Source organism: Heterocephalus glaber, unplaced genomic scaffold, assembly GCF_053883595.1.
Source record: "Heterocephalus glaber isolate CG9 unplaced genomic scaffold, H.glaber_assembly_v1.0 deba00001532, whole genome shotgun sequence".
Taxonomy (NCBI): Eukaryota; Metazoa; Chordata; class Mammalia; order Rodentia; family Bathyergidae; genus Heterocephalus; species Heterocephalus glaber.
The window spans coordinates 28,585,970-28,604,365 of record NW_028258330.1 but is presented as its reverse complement, the minus strand read 5'-3'; the positions used below and the strand labels follow the sequence as shown (position 1 = coordinate 28,604,365).

The following is an 18,396-nucleotide window of genomic DNA, read 5'->3' as shown; positions in this document are numbered from 1 at the left end:
CTCACTGTTGCTGCTTTACAGAGAGATTGCACTGCCATTTCTGATGGGAGATATGCTCTGCTTGGGAGCACATCAGGAATGGAGCAGGAAGCCAGGGTGGAATGCAATAATCACTTGAGACATACCTGAACACAGGGCTGCTCCCCAGTGGAGACTATGTATGCCCAGCCTTCTCAGGAATTCAAATTGTTAACAACAAATACATAAATAAATAAGAATCCAAGTCCCTTCTTGCATAGAGAAGGTGCTTGAGGTTGCACACTTGATATTCACTTAGAACTTTAAAGAAATTTCTTTTTTTCCAACTGAAACCTTTCATGTTTGGATTCTGCCCCAGAGCTCATCTTTTTTTAAAAAAATGCCTGAGTAAAATCTTTTAGTTGCTTTTGAGTCAGAAGACGGTGCAAGAAAAACCCCTTCCGCAACTTGAAAAAAGGCCGACTTTTGCACAGTAGTAAGTTAAAAATCAGTTTGAGGCTTAGCAAAGTCATGCTTCAAACCTGGCCTGAGGAACATTCTGTGGACCTGGAAGTTTCATTTTCCCCTAAGACTTCCTAAGGACTGAAATGAGTCCAGCCTTCTGACCTAACTTTATTGAAGTAGCACCACCATGGCTCTTGGCAACCTTGGTATTTATTTGGCCAGGAGCTGATGTTGGTTAATTGGAAATGTTGCTCCAGTATGGCCTCAGATAGTCCAGGAAGACTGTATCCCTCTGTAGCTAACAATGGATCCAAAGATTTTATATATTTCAGGTTACAAAGTATTTCCATGTACATTATCTCCTTAAGCAGTAACAAAGCACCCTGATGAAGTAGCACAAAAGCTTCATGCAACCTCAATTTAAAGATGAGAAAAGATATTAAATGGTATTAAATGACATCACCATGCATATGACTGCTAAGATGTCCTGTATTCTAGCCTGACAGTTTTCTGCCATGCCATACTACTAGTGAAGTAAGCAAAATTGGCCAGAGGTAGGCTCAAGAAGACAGTCCTAGGCCTCCCTCCACTTCGGGTCTGCCTTGAACACAAGCAGGAAAGCAACTAATGTAGGCTAGAAAGGGGGTTCTGATCCTTCATTTTACTCATCTGAAATTGCCTACTTATGTACAGTGCAATAAAATACACAGGCTTTCTGCACTTGGCAGCCTGGGTTCAAATCCCAGCTCTGCTGTGATTAGTGGCACGATCTTGGGCAAGTCACAGGATGTCTCTAAGCTTCAATTTCCTTATCTGTAAATGTGAGTGATGCCTATACATGGAAAAGCCACATAGTGTTAGACGATTATATGCAACAATGAAAGGCAGCTGCTCTATTACCCACTCCACAGCAGTCACTCAATAAGTGGCAGCTTCTATTACTGTTAAAATCTTTTGGCTTGGCATGCAAGATAACAATATAAAATACTCATCCAACCTCATTTAGGGATCAGCAGCAGCTTCTACAGCCTACCTAGTCAGGCTCTGTTTCCTTATTGTTACCTTATTTTCATTTTCACCTCATCTAATGCACCTCCCACTGACTCTTCAAGATAGGTACTAATGTCTCCATTTTAAAGCCAGAGCAAGTGAGGCTCAGGGTGGCACACACATTGAAAGCAGTAAAAGCAGGTTGAAATCCAGATATTTAAATCCAAGGCCCATGGTCTAATCACTTTGCTATGCTGTGCATTCCATCCCACCGTAACCAAAATCCTATTATAATCCACTCTTCTTGGGTCTAAAAATCCCCCTAACATGCCCACTGCTATCACTCTCAGGCGTTACTCTTACTCCAGGAGAGTTCTCTGGGACATAAGAGACAGCAAACCAGTAGAACCTTTGAGATCAAAAGCAATGCGGGGCTGGGGATTCAGCTCAGTGGTTCTGCCGCCTGCCTCAAAAGCTCAAGGTCCTGAGTCGATCCCCGGCACCAAAAAAATAAAGCAATGGGGCTGAGAAGCTGAAGATATTTTACAGCAGGAACATATCCCAATATCCCTTGGATCATATTGGATAAGAAGTCCCATTCCTCCCAGTCCTGGTCCCATCCTCCCAGCCCCTCCATCACCCACCTTCTCACTGTCATTTTCAGTGAACTTATTCAGAAGCCGGGTTCGCTGCTGCCCTCTCAGGTTGCGCAGGAGGGAAGCCAGGATTGAACAGACATGCTCTGGGTTGGGAAGGAGAAAAGAGAACATGCTGAGATCAGAGCAGTAATTATTACCTCTCTCCAAGCCCAGTCTGGCTCTACTGAAAGAGGAATAAGTAGGTCTTCTCTGACTGCTGCTACTGATTAATAAGACAAGAACCTCAATTGTGTCATTAGAAAACCGAACTGATCTTCACACACTGCACAAGACACAGAGTCAAAATGGATGATATCCTCAAGGACAGCTCAAGCCAGCAAGTTAAAACTAAGTGAGAATTTCTATCCTGTGGAGTTAATTTTTATTGTCCACAACAGAGCCTCATCATTTACAGAAATAACCTGTGAACAGAATATGAATACTAACCATGACATAAGCAAATAATTAAGAAATGTTCCATCGAATTCTCAAATTATCTTATAACTTTCCCAAGTAAATGCCCTGGAATTAAATAAGAAATCTGATAGGGGCCCAGCACTATCACTTGCATTCTGGTGCAGCTAAAACTGCCACTGTGTGTTAAAGGTAGCTGGACTGCAAGCACTTCAGACCAGCATAGTGCTTCCTGAGTGCCCATAACCCAGCAACTTCTATCATGAAATACTACTCTTCTGCCCTTGGTAAAAGAGGGCAATTGAAGGGGATATTATAGGCTTCAGCTGTGAAGAGATTCTTTTCTTTAAAAAGAATTTTTAAAAATCTTTCAATAATAACCTTGAAAAGGAGTCTACTCATGGAGAAAATGGCAGAGCAAAGTTTATCTTGAAATAAAATACAACAGATTCTATTTGAAAACTGAAGAGCACTTTCATATGCCAAAGTTACTTTGGGTTCTCAAAAAGTCACTTGACTATTAAGTGAGGCCATAAGGAAGCATTCTTACTTCTTTAACTGCAACTCAGATATCATTTTCTACTTGTGTGGTTTTTTTCTTCATAAGAAGTATTCCCCATCGCCTCACTTTCCCAGTCTTAATCAGCCCTCAGATGTCTATCTTCTATCAGTATTCACTTTCTGGTGATCATATCTTGTTCCATGGCCTTGAAAACCATGTACATGCTGAGACTCACCAACTTGAACCTGCAGGTCAGCCCTGTTCTCTGAAGGCCAACTCCTGCCCTGTATTGTCCACCTGCTCCCTCCACTTGGTTGTCTTAACAGGTCCTTTCCATTTAATGTACCCAAAAGTGAACTCCTGACCTTCCTCCCCAAATCTGTTCCCGTCAGTCTTTTCCATCTAGTTCATGGCAACCAGGCTGTTCTGTTTCACAAGCTCCCAGCACAAGTGGTGCCCTTTTAAAGCAGCCTAGGCAGTTTTACCTTGAGATTATATCCAGATGTCTGGCTCTTTTACCAGCACTGATTATTACTCTGATCCATGGTGCCCCCTTCTTTTGCTCAGAATATTCAACAGTAGTGAGTCTCTCTGCTTCCACCCTCATTCCTTTTGGTCCAATCTCCATAGAGCAGCCAGAATGATCCTTTAAGTTAAAACCTAAAGTCATACTGATAGAAGAATTTAAGAGGGAAAAAAAGAGAATACCTAAACTAACTTTAGGGCTCATGAAATATGAGTAGAAGTGCCGAGTGGCACTCAGATCTAGTGAAAAGATGGTCAACATATTTGTAATACATATGACAAAGAGTAAAGAGCTCTTATACATGAGTAAGAACAAAAATAAAAGGGTAAGGACTGGAAAAAAAATAAAAACTAAAGTCAAATCTGTTTAAAACTCTCTGATGGTTCCCTGACTCACTCAAACTAAATGTTGTTTCTGATGTCCTGCCTTGGGCCCTCTGCACCTGCTGTTTCTTTGGCTGAAATGTTCTTTACCAGTTATGTGTACCACTTACTCTTCACACTGAGTTTACTGAACTGTCAACCTCTCAGGTTCCCTTTGATGACCCTATTTTAAAATGCAAAGTTCCTTTCTGGGCATGGTGGTGCACACTTGTAATCACAGCACTTCAGGAGACTGAGGCAGGAAGATCTCAAGTTCTTATCTGCTTTATTTTTCTCTTTATTTTGTATTACCTGCTCAAATAGCTTATTTTTAAAATTTTGTTTACCATCTTCCTTCAATTAGAATATAAGTTCCACCAAGGCAGGGATTTTAGTCTGCTTCATTCATGGCTACATTCTCAGATCCAAAACTATGTTCCTGGCACATAGCAGGTATTCTGGAAATGCTTGCTGAATGAATGGGAAGAAAGCAGGCTCTCTAATATAAATTTTTAGTGGTGATGGTGGGGCCTAAACAACCACTCTTGACTTCTGTGTATCTTTCAAATGCCTTATACACTTTTGTATATGCAGTACTGCCTACCCCCAATTCAGAGGAATACTACTTTTACACTGACAATATGCCCTCAAACCTTTCAGTTACAAAATGGTCCTTAAATGGTATTCACATTTGGGAGTAACTGGATAGTTTTGTTTTTTGTTTTTTGTTTTTTCTACAGAGCCATCAGTTTCAATAAATATTTCTAATCTTTTAGGTATAAAAACAAAGTTTTTCTTAAAATATGCTGTGCTCAGAGGAATTATGTACCTTCTGGAGACCCCAGGTCAGCCCCAGTATCTTTCTTTTGGCTCCGTGTCAAGCTGAGATTGAGGTGCAATTTCAGCTGCTATGATCATCTGGAGTAGAGGATAGAGAGAACGGATCGTGCCCCTCAGGAAGGCAAAGAACACTATGAACCTAGGGCAAGGACAGTCAGCCATGAGGACTCAGCTCAGGGTGAGAAGGGAATGTAAGAGGGGACATCTTGGAGGTGGTCAGGGAAAAGCCTTCTGATCTCTGTGTGCACCAATGAGAGAAGGCTGGAGGTGGGGCAGTGGTGTAATCAGCTCTGCAATCCTGGGCCAAACAAGCTGAATGTGCTCTGATTCCTTCAGCTGGTGAACACGTGTGAGACAGGCCATAATGAATGCAGTGAATTCTAACAAACTCAGTTCTGAAACTTTAAAGTTATTTAGCAAGACAGCTAGTAACAACAGATATATCTATATAGACATAGCCCACAGAGGAAGAAAAAACAATCAGAGCCAGAGTTCTCTTAGATTATCTGAGCCACATCTCTCATTGCCTGGATGTAAACACCAAAGTCCAGAGCAAAGTGACTTGTGCACACAGCTAACTGTAATGGGTGGGAGAGGTAGCACTCCATTCAGATTACAGACTCACTCTCTCACTGGCCAGTTAGCTCTGTGCCTGGCAAGAGCTGGGTCCTCAGGGCCCCAAATAGTAGCCTAACCTGAAGAAGCCCCTTATGTAGTAGAGAAAACAAAATAATACTTACAGTGTTGTGTGACAAGTTCCATTACTGAGGTAGGCCTAAGGGACTTTGGGAACAAAGGGGAGAAACATTCATCCTAGGAGGGTTCTCACGAAGGAAACAAACAACTGAAAAATCTTAAAAAATAAAAAGAAGGGCTACAACCAATAACTAGGTAGAGAAGAGAAGATTCTAGGCAGAAGGAATAATACAAAGAGTGATCAAGAAATACAGTGAATGCTTACATTTAAAAAAAAATTATAATAAAAGACACATGGCCAGGAACAATCGGATAAGTGTGTTTGAAATGAGGGGGGTCATTTTCAGGAGGATTAATGGCAGTATATCTTTTACTATAATAAAATGTTTAATTTAAACATTTACTGTATGTTTTGATCACAAAACACTTAAGGGAATCTCTAGCAATAAGAACATTATGGTGTGTCCCCATCCACTTTTTTCACTGGCTCTGGCACCATATGACTTCTGGCTCTTCCTTAAAGTCAAAATGACCACGAAAGGTAAACATTTTGAATTGATTCAGACATTGAAGTAGCCAGGAGAGTGCAACTAAAGACACTCATGGAAGAGGACCTCCAGAACTGCTTCAAAAAGTGTCAAGAATGATGGGATAAATGTGTTTGAAGTGAGGCGTATTTTGAAGGGAATTAATGACAATACGTCTTTTATCATAATAATTTTTTTTTTTTGGTACCAAGGATTGAACTTGGGACCTTGTGCTTGTGAGGCAGGTGCCAGAACCACTAAGTGAAATCCCCGGCCCCTATCATAATAATTTTTAAAAAATTTAAACATTTACTGTTTTTCTAGTCACACCTGTACATAGAAAGGCCATTGCATGGAGTGTCATGGAGATGTGGTGGAGGGGAAGCCAGCAGATGGACAAGGTAGGCCATGGGGAAAAGGGATATGGACTCAGTGCATTTTAAGCTGGGCTGAGGACAGACAAAATCAGATCTAGGGTCAGACCAATTTCCTATCTGGTACATTCCTGTCAATGAGCAGCATCAGGAAAATTTTCTCTTTTCTGATGCATTCTGTACTTCCTTATCAAGGCTTCCTCTATAACTTGGTTATTAGGAAGCTCAAAGATGAATTTATGCTCAATCACAGGAAGCAATTACTTGTATTGCTTTATTACTGATCCCTTTCATCCTCTATCAGTGGATTTAGAAAAAAAAAAGCAATGGGTGTACATACTATAAACTATATAAAAATATAAAATGTACTTAATATTTATAAACATATATACTAATATCTTTTTTCTATATTCCTCTCCTATCCCATTCTTCTCTCCAAGAAAAAATATGAAGTGTCTTGTCTTACATTTTCAGAGGAAAAGTTTCCAGTTTTCATTGTTTGGTTTTTGCTATTAGAAACAACGCTGCTCAAGCTGGGCGTGATGGCACATGCCTATAATCCCAGCATGGCGGGGGGGGGGGGGGCGCATACTGAGGCAGGAGGATAATAAATTCAAGCATAGAGTGGTCTTAGAGATACCCAGTCTCAAAATAATAAGTGCTAGGGATGCACCTTAGTGTGAAGGCCCTGGGTTAAACTCTCAGTAAGAAAGAAAATGAAAACAAAACAATGCTATTCACATTTTATGGTATACAGTACTTTCGTTATGCTTATTCTCACAGCACATTCCTACTAATAGAATCACTAAGTCAAAAGAAATTCACAAATAGAATGTTAAAAATCACTGACAAATTTTCCTCCAAAAAGACTGTACCAGTTATACTTCTGTCCTCAGTATAGCTATGAGTATCTGTTTTCCCATATCTTCACTCAGGTTGCAAATTATTTGGTAGAAATTATGACAACCTGGCCAGTGAAAAGTGAGATTTTTTTTTTATTAGTATGTTTTTCTTCTTGTTATGAAAAAGTTAAACATCTTTTCCTATGTGTATTAGTCAGGGTTGTCCAGACACAGACAATGAAGATAAATCATTCACATGAAAATATATATTCTATATAAGTATAGCAAGATTTATTAAGGGGCCTGGCTCATGTGATTTGGAAACTGTTAAGTCCTATGGCCTTCTGCCTGCAAGCTGAAGGCCCAGGAACCCAAAGTCCTGGGGATGGGGGAGCCAATCACGTAAGTCTCAGACGAAGTCTGAAGGTCCAAGAGCAGGAACATGGATGTCTAAGGGCAGGGGAAGATGGCCGCTTAGCGCAGGAAGAGAGAACACATTTGCTCTTTTCTCTTCTATTTGGGTCCCTCAACAAATTGGGTGATGTCCACCCATACTGGTTAGGGCAATCTTTACACAGCCAACTGATTCAAATGCTAACCTCTTCCAGAAACACCCTCACAGACATACTCAGAAAAATAATGCTTTACCAGCTATCTGGTAAAACCAGCATCCCTTAGTCTAGTCAAGTAAACACATAAATTAACCATTATACTGTGTTACTGACCATTTGTATTGTTTCTTCTGTGAACTTACCCTTTGCCCAATTTGATTTCTATGAACTCTTCGTAAATTAGGAGTATTACCCTTTTCATATATGGTGCAAATATTTTCCCTAGCATGCCATTTCTCTTTTGACAAAGTCAAAAAATATATTTCCCACATATAAAAGGCAATCATTAATGCAGTTAAGGAAAGAAGGTAAAAGACTAGAAACTAAACCGGCAAAGCCTGAAAATCTGCTTCATGTGGGGTTCACTGTGCCCAAGACAGGCGACATGTAAATGTGTTTTTTTAAAAAACAGCTTTAACGAGAATAAAAAGAAGCAAAGGCCATATGGAGTAAGACATGAATAACTTCTTTTCTCTATTTTACTGAATTAGTCTTTCCAGAAGTTATTTCTTCCAGCATCTAAATAAGGAAGAGACTTCGGGTTTCAGGCAGTTCCACAAATACTGAACCAGAACTTTGCAATAATTTTCCCTTTTAATCTTGCTGATTAAGATGGATGAGAAAGTTCTAAAGAGAATATTCTTTATATACCAACAAGAGGGTACAGGGGGTGCTGGTGGCACAGAAAAAAAGAGTATCAGGAACTGTACTTTTTAAAGGGGAAAATGTAATATATAAAAGAATCATCATTTTTGGTATCAACTCTAATAGCATGCGTTTCCATAGCTCATATAGCCTAGGGCAGGAGATACCATGATCAGTTGGAACAAATGACATTCACCTGTTTGGGGTTTTAAGTAAAGGACAGGTTACCAATTTCAGGAGAACTGAAGCTGCCTCCCTTCCTTTCACCTCTCTGTCTGGATATGTGATAGGTCACTGGGGCATGCCAGAAAGGGAAGCACTTCAGCCGCCCCAAGTTCTACACATATAAACACACAGAGTTTCATTAGCTACTAATAAATGTAGCTTCCCTAAGAACAGATTTCAGCCCAAGGTGGTGTCAATTTTTCATGCACCAAGGAGATGGGGAAAGCTGCTGGCACGGAGAGCAGAGGAGATAAAAGGTTTATCTGCTGGCCAACACTGCTCAGCTGCTCTGTCATCCTGAGAGGAAAAAATGGAGGTGAAGGATGGCTATGGAGCTGTCAACGCAGATGGGGTGGATGGGTAGCTCCACTGCAGAGAATAAGCTCTAAGGCAGGACCCAGAAAGAATGAACAAATGAACACACATGAACACACACACAGAGGTGTGCATGGAATCCACAAGGCTCCAAAGAGGGGGAGACCAGTAAATCTACATTTTCAACTCACTAGCTATGGAAGTGGGAGACAGGGCATTGGGGTGAAGTGATAGAGAGCCAGCACCAAAACTGTGCCAGAGTCCCTGCCCTGCCTGTGGGGGCCCCACTCAATAGTCAAGACAGCTGGCTGCCCCAGACACCAAGTACTGAAACTGCCTGGTGGCTCTGGTACCCACCGCCCCCAGCTCCAGTCTCTCAGGCATTTGGGCTTCTCAAAGGTGAGAGCAATGGTTATCCCTGTATATGTATTCAAGGGGGCTAACAGTGTGATTTTTCCAGGGGCAGCTGGAGTTCTATAATTTTCAGAGCTGGAAGGAGAGTTAGAAATCACTGGCCCAGCTCCTCTAGGGTTTTGAGAATAGAAATAATGGTCCCGAGAAACCACGTGATTTGTTTAGGTCACAGCACCTTTGTGGGGCCACTGGAATCTAAAATCTGCAATTTTTCCCCAAATCATAACAGACATTTTGAGATTCCAAAAACATATATGTGCTATCCCTCCCAAAATACATGTACAAATGCAGCCTCTTTTATATTTGCTGAGCATTCTCAGCAATTAATGATGGCTCCTTGGCTAGGAACCCTTGATCTATGGCACCCAAATAAGAGGTCTTTCCAGAATGGCACAGCCAGGAAGTGGTAGACATTCCAGCCAGGGCTCACAGTGGAAAGGATGGAAGGGACTGGTGCTTTTCATCCTCACTCTTAAAAATAAGCACAGTCGAAATTCCAGCAGGCGTCTGGTTAACAGCACCTCTCTCTCTGTGAGAAGAGACATTTATCCATAGGACAGTCCTGCTCACAAGTAGGCCTATTGGGGTCTCCTGCTGAAAAAGACACACAGATACTGAGAGGACTCACTTCTGGAACCTGCTCCAGACTTGATGACAAATGAATTAATTAACCTTTTGTGAGGCTTTAGGATCATCTGTGGATTCCAATCTTGTTTCTGGCACTCACTAGCTGGTTAAACCTTGGGCATGGTGCTTAATCTTCTCATTTGTGAAGTGGGGTTGTCCCACACACCATCTATTATATCTGTTATGTCCAATGAGATATGCACACAGTAGTCATGCACCAGGCAGTGGTTTGAGATGTGCTGCAAAAAGAGCATCACAAGAGATTCTCTCACCTCTCACCTGCCAGGGCTCATCAGCTAACTCCTTCTGCATTGCCTGATCACACAGCCCTCACCAAGCATGTTTCAGTCTATCTAGGTCACTCTAACTGCCCCTGCTGAGAAAAACAGGAACCAAATTGCTTGACTTCCTCAGCTGGTAGGGCTATTTTCTATAACTCCAGATTTATTCTAACCCTAAAATGGGGTAAGGCCAATTTCACTCAGACTTTTTAATCCCACAATAAATTAAAATAAAGTGCTGTATGTGGCTGCCTATAATGCCAAATAATACAAGATTCTGGGAGACCTGAAGACAACCCCGAGGTTGGCAGTGGCTATTTACTAGTAAGGTGAAGGACACAGCACATCTAAGCAGAGATGGCCCCACCTTTTAATGAAAATAAATGTACCTGGCCCATAATAATCATCTGCCTCTTGGTCTTGCTGGGACAGCTGAAAACACAACACGTGACTTGCAGAGAAAATGAAAATAGCTTCTCCTTGCGGTGTATAACCTCAGTACATGACTTGGTACATTCACTAGCCATTTCTTTACTCAAAGTTCTGAGTACCCTCTATGTGCCAGGCAATGTAGCCTATACTGGGACTGTGGAAATGAAAGACAGTTCACTCCGGATAAGCTCATCTCATGAACAAGGCTGAGAATTGACAACTACAACAGAGTACACAATGAACTGGCAGGCATTGAACACAAGGGCAAATACATAAGAGGGCCCCTAATTCAACTGACAGCAAAGACAGGGCAAGAGCTGGGGTGATTAGACACAGTGGGGGTTAGGAGGTCAGAATGGAGGCCAAAGAAAACATTTTTCTCAAACTTAAGGGAGAGACGCATGGCCAGATGTGTTACACTGGCAGGTGAATGGCTGTGAACTCACAGCTCGTAGTTTCACTGATAGAGTTGGTAGATAGAGAGAAGCCAGGATTTTGGGTCCTATGGGCATATTTAATTCTTGAAGCACACACTTGGATCACAGTCTCAAAGTCAGCAATGAATGAAATACTATTTATATTAACAAGTCTACGGAGATGGGGAGTGGGGATGGGAGGTGGAGAACAGCAGGAAAAAGGTGATAAGGTGCAGAGCAACAATTTGTCATTTGATTTTCTCATCCTCCTGGTGTCCTGCTGGAATCTCTGTTGAAGTTCTAGCCTGGGAAGCAGGGGAAGCCTATGCTCACCAAAAAGGAAGTAGAGGCACTAGGAAGCAGAGCTGGGCTATATTAAGAGGCCTCTAGAAATCTCTGACCCAGGATTCACTCATTTATGCATGAAACAGGAGTAGGAATCCTACAATGTACATGATAGTGTTTGGGGACAGAGATAATCAAACATTGATTCTGTCCTCCAGGTACTTGTTCATTATGTCTAAATTACATGCCAGAAAATGTTAACTGTGTGAGGTGATCGGTTTGTTAATTAGTCTGACACAGTGATCATCTCCCAAAGAATATATATCAAAAACATCAAGCTGTATACTCTACCATAATTTTCTTTTTTTTTTTGGTACCGGGGATTGGACTTGGGACCTTGCCCTTGAAAAGAAGGTGGTGGAACCACTGAGCTAAATTCCTGGCCCTTGTATACTCTAAATAAATACAACTTTTGTTATATCAATGATATCTCAGTAAAAGCTGTTAAAAATAAAAAATAAACTTACATTATAAGAAGTGACACTGAATAGAAAAGAGCAACTACTGATAAGACAAATACTTTCTCAGCCAGGGGAGCTGGGAAGAATGGAGAAAAAGGTATCGTTTGAGCTGAGCTTTGACAAACAGGTATAGGGAGGACCAATGGCAGTGAAGGTATTCCAAACAGACAGACCCACACGAAGCACAGCTATCAAACTGAAGAGTATAGGGTATAGACAGACAGCTTGGAAAAAGATTAGTGTGGCCAAAAGGAGGAGAGAATGAAAGGTAATGTGGTTAGAAAGGTATGGTAGGAGGTAGATCATGGCTAAATATGAATGCTAAACTGTGAAAAGTAGACCCTAACCACCATTCTAATGGTCTGGCATCTAAATACTGGCCCAGCTTGGTTGTTTGCACTGCCCTCCCAGGCCCAGAGCCTACACCCACTTTCCAGCAGCGTAAGTGGTTAGGAAAGATGCACATGGCTCAGCCAGCCTTCTGTTTTTAGGGCGGAAACGGTCCCTGTACTTCACCTACCTGTCCCATATCTTGGCAAGATCTTACAGGGCCACTTTAAAATTCAAGGCCACGTTGCAGCTGCCTTTGTTTCCTTGGAACATCCAAGGCCATTAGCTCTTTTGTTTTAAGAAAATCATACAGCAATGTTCTTGCACTTCTAAAATTACAACCATCTCTGGTTTATTGCCGAATCTTGCTGCTCACCTCCCTCTGGCTCCTACAGATGGACAGACATCCTGACTTCTGATAAGACTTGAGATGCAAACAGGATTTTTAAATACCCTAATTAGGTCGATCTTGACTTCAGCAGTGGTGTGCTGGAATACAGATTAATCTGTTCCATGCCCAGCACTGGCGGCTAAAGTAGCAGGAGGCCCTGTCAAATCAAGCCATAACATTACACTCCTCTGCCTTTATTATTTTTTTTTTTCCTTTTTACATTTCATGATAATGGACATCTGCCTAGCAGAGGATGTTGCAACCCAAGAAGAGTCACATATGTGTGCTTAGCCACTCTAGTTGAATATTGATGTAAGTCAGATCAAACGCTTTTCTCAAGACAGATGGATCTGTATGAGCATCTATATATAGTCTTTCAACACATACAAAATACATGTATTGCTATTCTTTACAAACCTCCCTAAATATACAATATGTGGTAGGCATAGGGCTAGGGACTGAGGACCTAAAAAGGCAACACTTAACAAAACCTACTATGTGTCTATGTCTACTCTGCATAAAGCATCTCATTTAATTCTCACAGCAATCCTATGGAACACATTTGATCCGCTTCTCCATTTTATAGATAAGAAACTAGAGACTTCAGTTGTGGAGAAAAATGTGCCTTTCAGCATCTCACTGCTAGGAAGTGACCTAGTTAGTTCCCCTATAATAAAACTTGATCATTTTCCTCAAGAGATAAAAGAGTAGCCAATAGGCAAATGGAAGGGGGGAAAAAGCATCCACCTTCACTAGTACTGCAAATAAAATAATGAGATGGTTTCATTTGATGAAGCTCCCCCAAGGTTTAATGCCTAAAGGTGGGGGGAGGGGAGCTTTCTTGCTCTGCTGCCCATCTCAGTGCTCGTCATGCCACCTGCCACTGCTGCTACAGGCACCACCCCATAGGAGACAGACAGGGAGCTTCTCAAAGGCCAGACCATGCCTTAGCCATTGTCCCTAGCCCTGTGCTAGGAGCTCAACTAATGAGGAAACTGATATCATAACAAGACATGTGTTAAGAGTCAGCTTTAAGACCTATGCATATAAAAAGAGAATAGTTGATTCTCTAAGAGCAAAAAAAATGTAGCTGACTGAGAGGGTCTGGATCCGCCAAATCCCCCAGTAGGAATTCATGAGGGACACAAAGGGGGAAGGGCGTCACAGACAAAACACAACAAGTATAGAGGCATGGAGAGGAAGGATACGCAGGAACAGAAATGGACAGGCTGCAGGGGTGGGCAAGGAGATGGAGGACGAGAGAAGTAAGCAAGACAAGCATGCTCACTCGGCAGGGCTCTGGACTTCACCCCACAGGACCGACAGGACTGATGGAAAAGCAGCAGTGATCAGATCTGTGTTCCAGGAAGGTCGTCCTGGAAGAGGGACAGGGATGTGCCCAGAGAAGAAGCAGGGGCAGATCCAGATCCTACAGAAACAGAGGCAACAAACATCATGTATCTAATAGTTAACTGTCCCAAAACAAAAGCTGAAATAGCTAATGATCTTTCAGAAAGAATCCCAGTTCCTTTCTTCCTTTCTCAGCAGAAGCAACGTGTAATATACACTTTGTCTTAGCCAAAAGGCCAAGAAGCGATTAACGTGTAATATAAAGAACACTACCACAGTTAGGAGAATGAATTTCTGGTCCACACTGCAGGAATAACCTTCTATGGGACGGGAGAGATCTCTTCATCTACTCTCTGGGTCTCAATATCCTCCTCTGTAGGATGAGGATGACCTACATAATTAACAAAGTTCTCCCCTAATTCAATGATAAAATTCTAATTATAAAAAAAAGATATGAACTACAGAATGACCTAGTAATTTCCCTCCTAAGTATTTACCCAAGACATCAAGAAAACATATGGCCACAAAAAAAACTTGTACAAGAATGTTCATAGTGGTTCTATTGCCAGTGGCCAAAAGCCTGAAACAGCCTATTAACAGGAAGAATGGAAAATTACGATGGAATACTACTCAGCAATAAAAAAGCACAAACTACCGATGCATACCACAACTATGGATGAGTCTCAGAAACAGCATGCTGAGTGAAAGAGAACACAGTGAACCCACTGATCGAAGGGTCAAGATGAGTTAACCCAGTTACAGTAAAAATAGAGACCAGCAGTTACCTTTGTGAGGCAGGAAGAGGGATCTGATCAGGGTAGGGTATGAGGGAACTCTCGGAGGTGGTATAACGCTCCACATCTTTCTCTTTTTTTTGGTACTGGGGATCGAACTCGGGTCCTTGTGCTTGTACAGCAGGAGGCGAAACCACTGAGCTAAATCCCCAGCCCTACACTCCACATCTTGATAGCACATATATTTGCCCAATGCACTATATGATCTGCATTTCACTCTAATTCTATCTAAACAATACATAACTTTAGGTTAATGATACGCATGTTGAAGAGTGCAGTGTACTGCTGCTGTCTGCAACTTACTTTGTGCATCAACTAATAAAATGGATGGAGGAGAGAAATGGTACATGGATAGAGGACATATGTGGCAAAGCAAGTATAGCAAACTGTTAATTGTATAATCTAGGTAATAGGTGCATGAGAGTACTCACTGACCAGTTCTTTCATCTTTTTCATATATTTAAAAATTTTCTTAAAAACTATTGAGGCAAGAAAGACATGAGAGAAATGTGAACTTGAAATAAACATGAGATTCCCAAAGGCAATTTTCCCAAAAATGTTTTCATATATCCATTGTTTCAAACTTTGAATGTCTTTTCCATTGAGGTAGATCCACTGAAACCTACTTTACCTAAAATACAGCCGAAATTAACTCAGTTTGCTTGCTTTTCAGTTGTGATAGGCTCCACAAACACTAAGCATCCACCAGGTGCAAAGCAACGACAGGTGTTGCTTGTGGTCCACTCACCCATTTTTATCACTCCTATGGGATTCTTTTCTCTTTGTCAGAAAGTCCCAACAGCACTATGGATTAAGTGTTTAAGTGCTATCTTAACAAATTTACAGACCTGTAACTGTGGGAAAATATGCACTGCAACAAGAAGTAAATGTGTACACTCAGGACATGCTTCTTTGTGCTATGCTACTTTTCTCCAAGAGCTCAGAAGGAAAAGACCAGGATGGCGTGGCATCTAACATTCCCTCTCAGGGCATGAGTTGAGAGCATGATTCCCTAGGTTCAGTGTTCATGGATTAGTGAAGGCTCACATCGCAGATAAGCTGAAGGAGAGGTCCACGAAGCTTTAAATGCCTGCCATGTGCATACATGACAACTCCTAAAAAGGACACTGACCTTTAGTTTTCTACAGCTCCTACCATGTGTTTTCTCAGTGAAACCAATCTCATCATTCCAGTGGCAGCTGAGGGGGTGATGCTGGCTTGGGGGAGTGCCATGAAGAATGAGCAGGACACTAGTGACTTCAGGAACTCAATGGGCGCCTGGCCTCTCACTCTGCCCATCAGAGACGTTCTATACACCAAGCGATAGCAACCAGACTGGCTGAGACTGCCAGTGTCCACCCAATATCTGCTCTGCTCAGATTTCTCAGTAGTAGACCCATTTCAATTTTATTTGGAGTGGTAATGTGACCAGCTAAAAAAACCCAAAAAACAAAAAGCCCCCCAAAATCCTAAAAAACCCTATAGCTTCCCTCATAGCTGACTAAATTTGGGTAAGAGATCTAGGCTGAATTGGGATTTGGCACTTCCCAGAGGGGATAGGTCACCTTTTATCCTTTTTGTATTCCTGCTGTTCGGAATATAGAGGTAATAACTGAAGCTCTAGTGGCCATCTGGGACCATAAGACAATCTTGAAAACAGAAGCCAGGCACCTTTACAGGTGCTTGGGGCACATTTAAAAAGCCAGCCAACTCCTCTGGCCCCATGGTAAGGATGGGAGAATAGAATGCCAGAAGGGGCTTGGGCGACTGATGACACTGGAAGCTGCCAGTCCATCAGTGCTGACCTCTGGGACTTGTTTTACCTGAGAGGAAAATAAACTTCTGTAAATCTTTTTTTGTTTGTTAGGGGATCTAACTCAGGACCTTGCGCTTTCGAGGCAGGTGGTAGAACCACTAAGCTAAATCCCCAGCTCCCTGTAAATCTATTTTGTTTAAACCACAGTTATTCTAGTCTCTCTTACTAGTAATCAACGGTAATTCCTAACTGATACACTCATTCCTAACTTCTTTCCTAGGAGGTCCAAAGTATGGCCTAAAGAGAGATAAGGAGTCCTAAGAGTTCAGGTGGAGACCCAACCAAAAGTGATCATGCCACCTCACCTTTGGGAGCAGCCCCACAGCCAGGGGGGACAGTCCTGGGATCAGAAGCAACTGCTGGTAAAAAGGCACATTCCCTTCCTTTCCCTCACTGTCTTCAAGAGCCTCCTTGGAACACTTTTCTATTACTATATGCAGCCTCTGGAGAGCCTGGCTGAGAGGACAAATATAGCTTTTTATTTTTATTTTTTATTTTTTGGTACCAGGGATTGAACTTAGGACCTTGTACTTTCGAGGCAGGTGGAGGCACCACTGAGCTAAATCCCAGTCCCCAAATACAGCTTTTTAAAATTAACCTTCATCCCTGTAACAGCAGAAATTAAATGTCTGGAGTTTTGAACCTTTATTTCCCCTTGCATTTCCACAAATACTCTCTGAGCAGTAGCTGTACCTGGTAGTATGCTGAAGAAGAGACAGCTCCTCACTCACCAGATGGAGGCCTTTGATGACCGCTGGGTGTCAGGGAGGCTGGCTCTATTCAGTTTCCTATGGTCTATCTCTTGTAGGGCTATTTCATCTAATTTAGACTGACACTATGGCCTAGCAGCTCTTTTGGGGTTTGAAAAGTGTATTATAGGGTTACCACTCTTCTCCCTCCCAATGAAACAGATAAAAAAAACTTTAGATACTAAAACGAGACAAACAGCCAGAATATTCATACTGTGACTTTTTTCTTTTGTGGAATTCAACAGCTAGATCAGTGTATTCTCAAACAGCCCCCAAATGATTGGGAAAGCAGAGAAGCCTGTCAGAGCATGACACTCGGGCTGGATCCGTACTCCCGAGGTTGGGCACGAATGTTGGAATGCTCCCTCACTCCTCCTCACCAAGGTATCTCCACTCTCCCAACCTCCCACCTGCCAAGTATCAACTTGCCTAGGTGCAGGAGAGCTGATCATCACAGCTCCAAAGCAAGGGAGCTGTCTTCCCACTCCCAGAACCATTCCCAGGAAGCCTGCTTTGGACAGAAACTCAGCAGGAGGAGGGGGTACCAGTTATTAGGCCTTTGGGAATGATTTAAACCCACCTCTTCACTGCTTTCATCTTATTCAGCAGTGCTGCCTGGGCACTCTTCAAACAGCCCGGTCTCCTCCTCCTATTCTTCCTACCTTAAGCAGCTAAGTCCTCTTTAAGCTGCTGCAGCCTCTCTAACTGTTGAGCTCCACACACACTTCTTCCAGCTCCAGGCTCAGCTGATTGCCACAGAAACCAGAAAAACCTGCTCGCAGACCCAGGTGGCCTTATGTTCATTTCCTTGAAGTCTGACTCCTTAACCCTTCTTTCTTTAGCTAGGCAAAGTGAAAGGACCGAAGGAATTTCAGTGGTGCTTTAACATGGACTGAGTTTGAAATGAACAAACTATACCATTCTAAACTCTTTCAAACGCAAAAAAAAACTACTAGAAAAACATGCAGTCATCTCTGCTGAGAAAATTCCTTGGGATCATGGTCTAACAGGGACGAGACTGTTATAGAAAGAAAAAAACTAGTTAGTCCTAAAAATCACA

The 18,396-nt window shown here is 42.1% G+C and overlaps 1 protein-coding gene across 1 annotated transcript in view; it reads right to left on the bottom strand.

Moving 5' to 3' along the window:
* Ctnnbl1 (catenin beta like 1) overlaps positions 1-18,396 on the bottom strand; it is a 177,611-nt gene that overhangs the window by 28,089 nt on the left and 131,126 nt on the right. The window contains exon 12 of the mRNA XM_004867794.4: positions 2,058-2,155. Within this exon, the coding sequence (XP_004867851.2) occupies positions 2,058-2,155 (98 nt within the window). The remainder of the gene's footprint in view (positions 1-2,057; positions 2,156-18,396) is intronic.